At 62.9% G+C, this 307-nt stretch overlaps 1 protein-coding gene across 1 annotated transcript in view; it reads left to right on the top strand.

Moving 5' to 3' along the window:
- Positions 1 to 7: 7 nt before the first annotated feature.
- The window catches only part of AMPD2 (adenosine monophosphate deaminase 2), a gene marked incomplete at its 5' end in the record, with an annotated part of 3,796 nt that continues 3,496 nt past the window's right edge, over positions 8 to 307 (top strand). The window contains 2 exons of the mRNA XM_010014830.1: positions 8 to 19; positions 116 to 291. Coding sequence (XP_010013132.1) covers positions 8 to 19; positions 116 to 291 — 188 coding nt within the window. The remainder of the gene's footprint in view (positions 20 to 115; positions 292 to 307) is intronic.

The following is a 307-nucleotide window of genomic DNA, read 5'->3' as shown; positions in this document are numbered from 1 at the left end:
TGGGGAGGAGAAATGTGGGGTGAGACCCCCCCCCAACCCTACCAGGACCTGGGAAAGGTCTTCAAGGTGCCAACCCCACCTTGGGGTGGGGTTTTATTGGTGTCCTGCTCCTCAGGTGCCCTTCACGGACCTTCTGGACGCGGCCAAGAGCGTGGTGAAGGCACTGTTCCTACGGGAGAAGTACATGGGGTTGTCCCTGCAGAGCTTCTGCAAGACCACGGCCCGATACCTGCAGGAGCTCTCTGAGAAACCCTTGGAGACCCGCGGCTATGCGGAGGGGCCTGGGACCCCCCGCGATGCCGGAGGG

This window comes from Nestor notabilis, unplaced genomic scaffold (assembly GCF_000696875.1).
Source record: "Nestor notabilis isolate BGI_N333 unplaced genomic scaffold, ASM69687v1 scaffold18685, whole genome shotgun sequence".
Taxonomy (NCBI): Eukaryota; Metazoa; Chordata; class Aves; order Psittaciformes; family Psittacidae; genus Nestor; species Nestor notabilis.
This window is presented reverse-complemented; position numbering and strand designations above follow the sequence as displayed.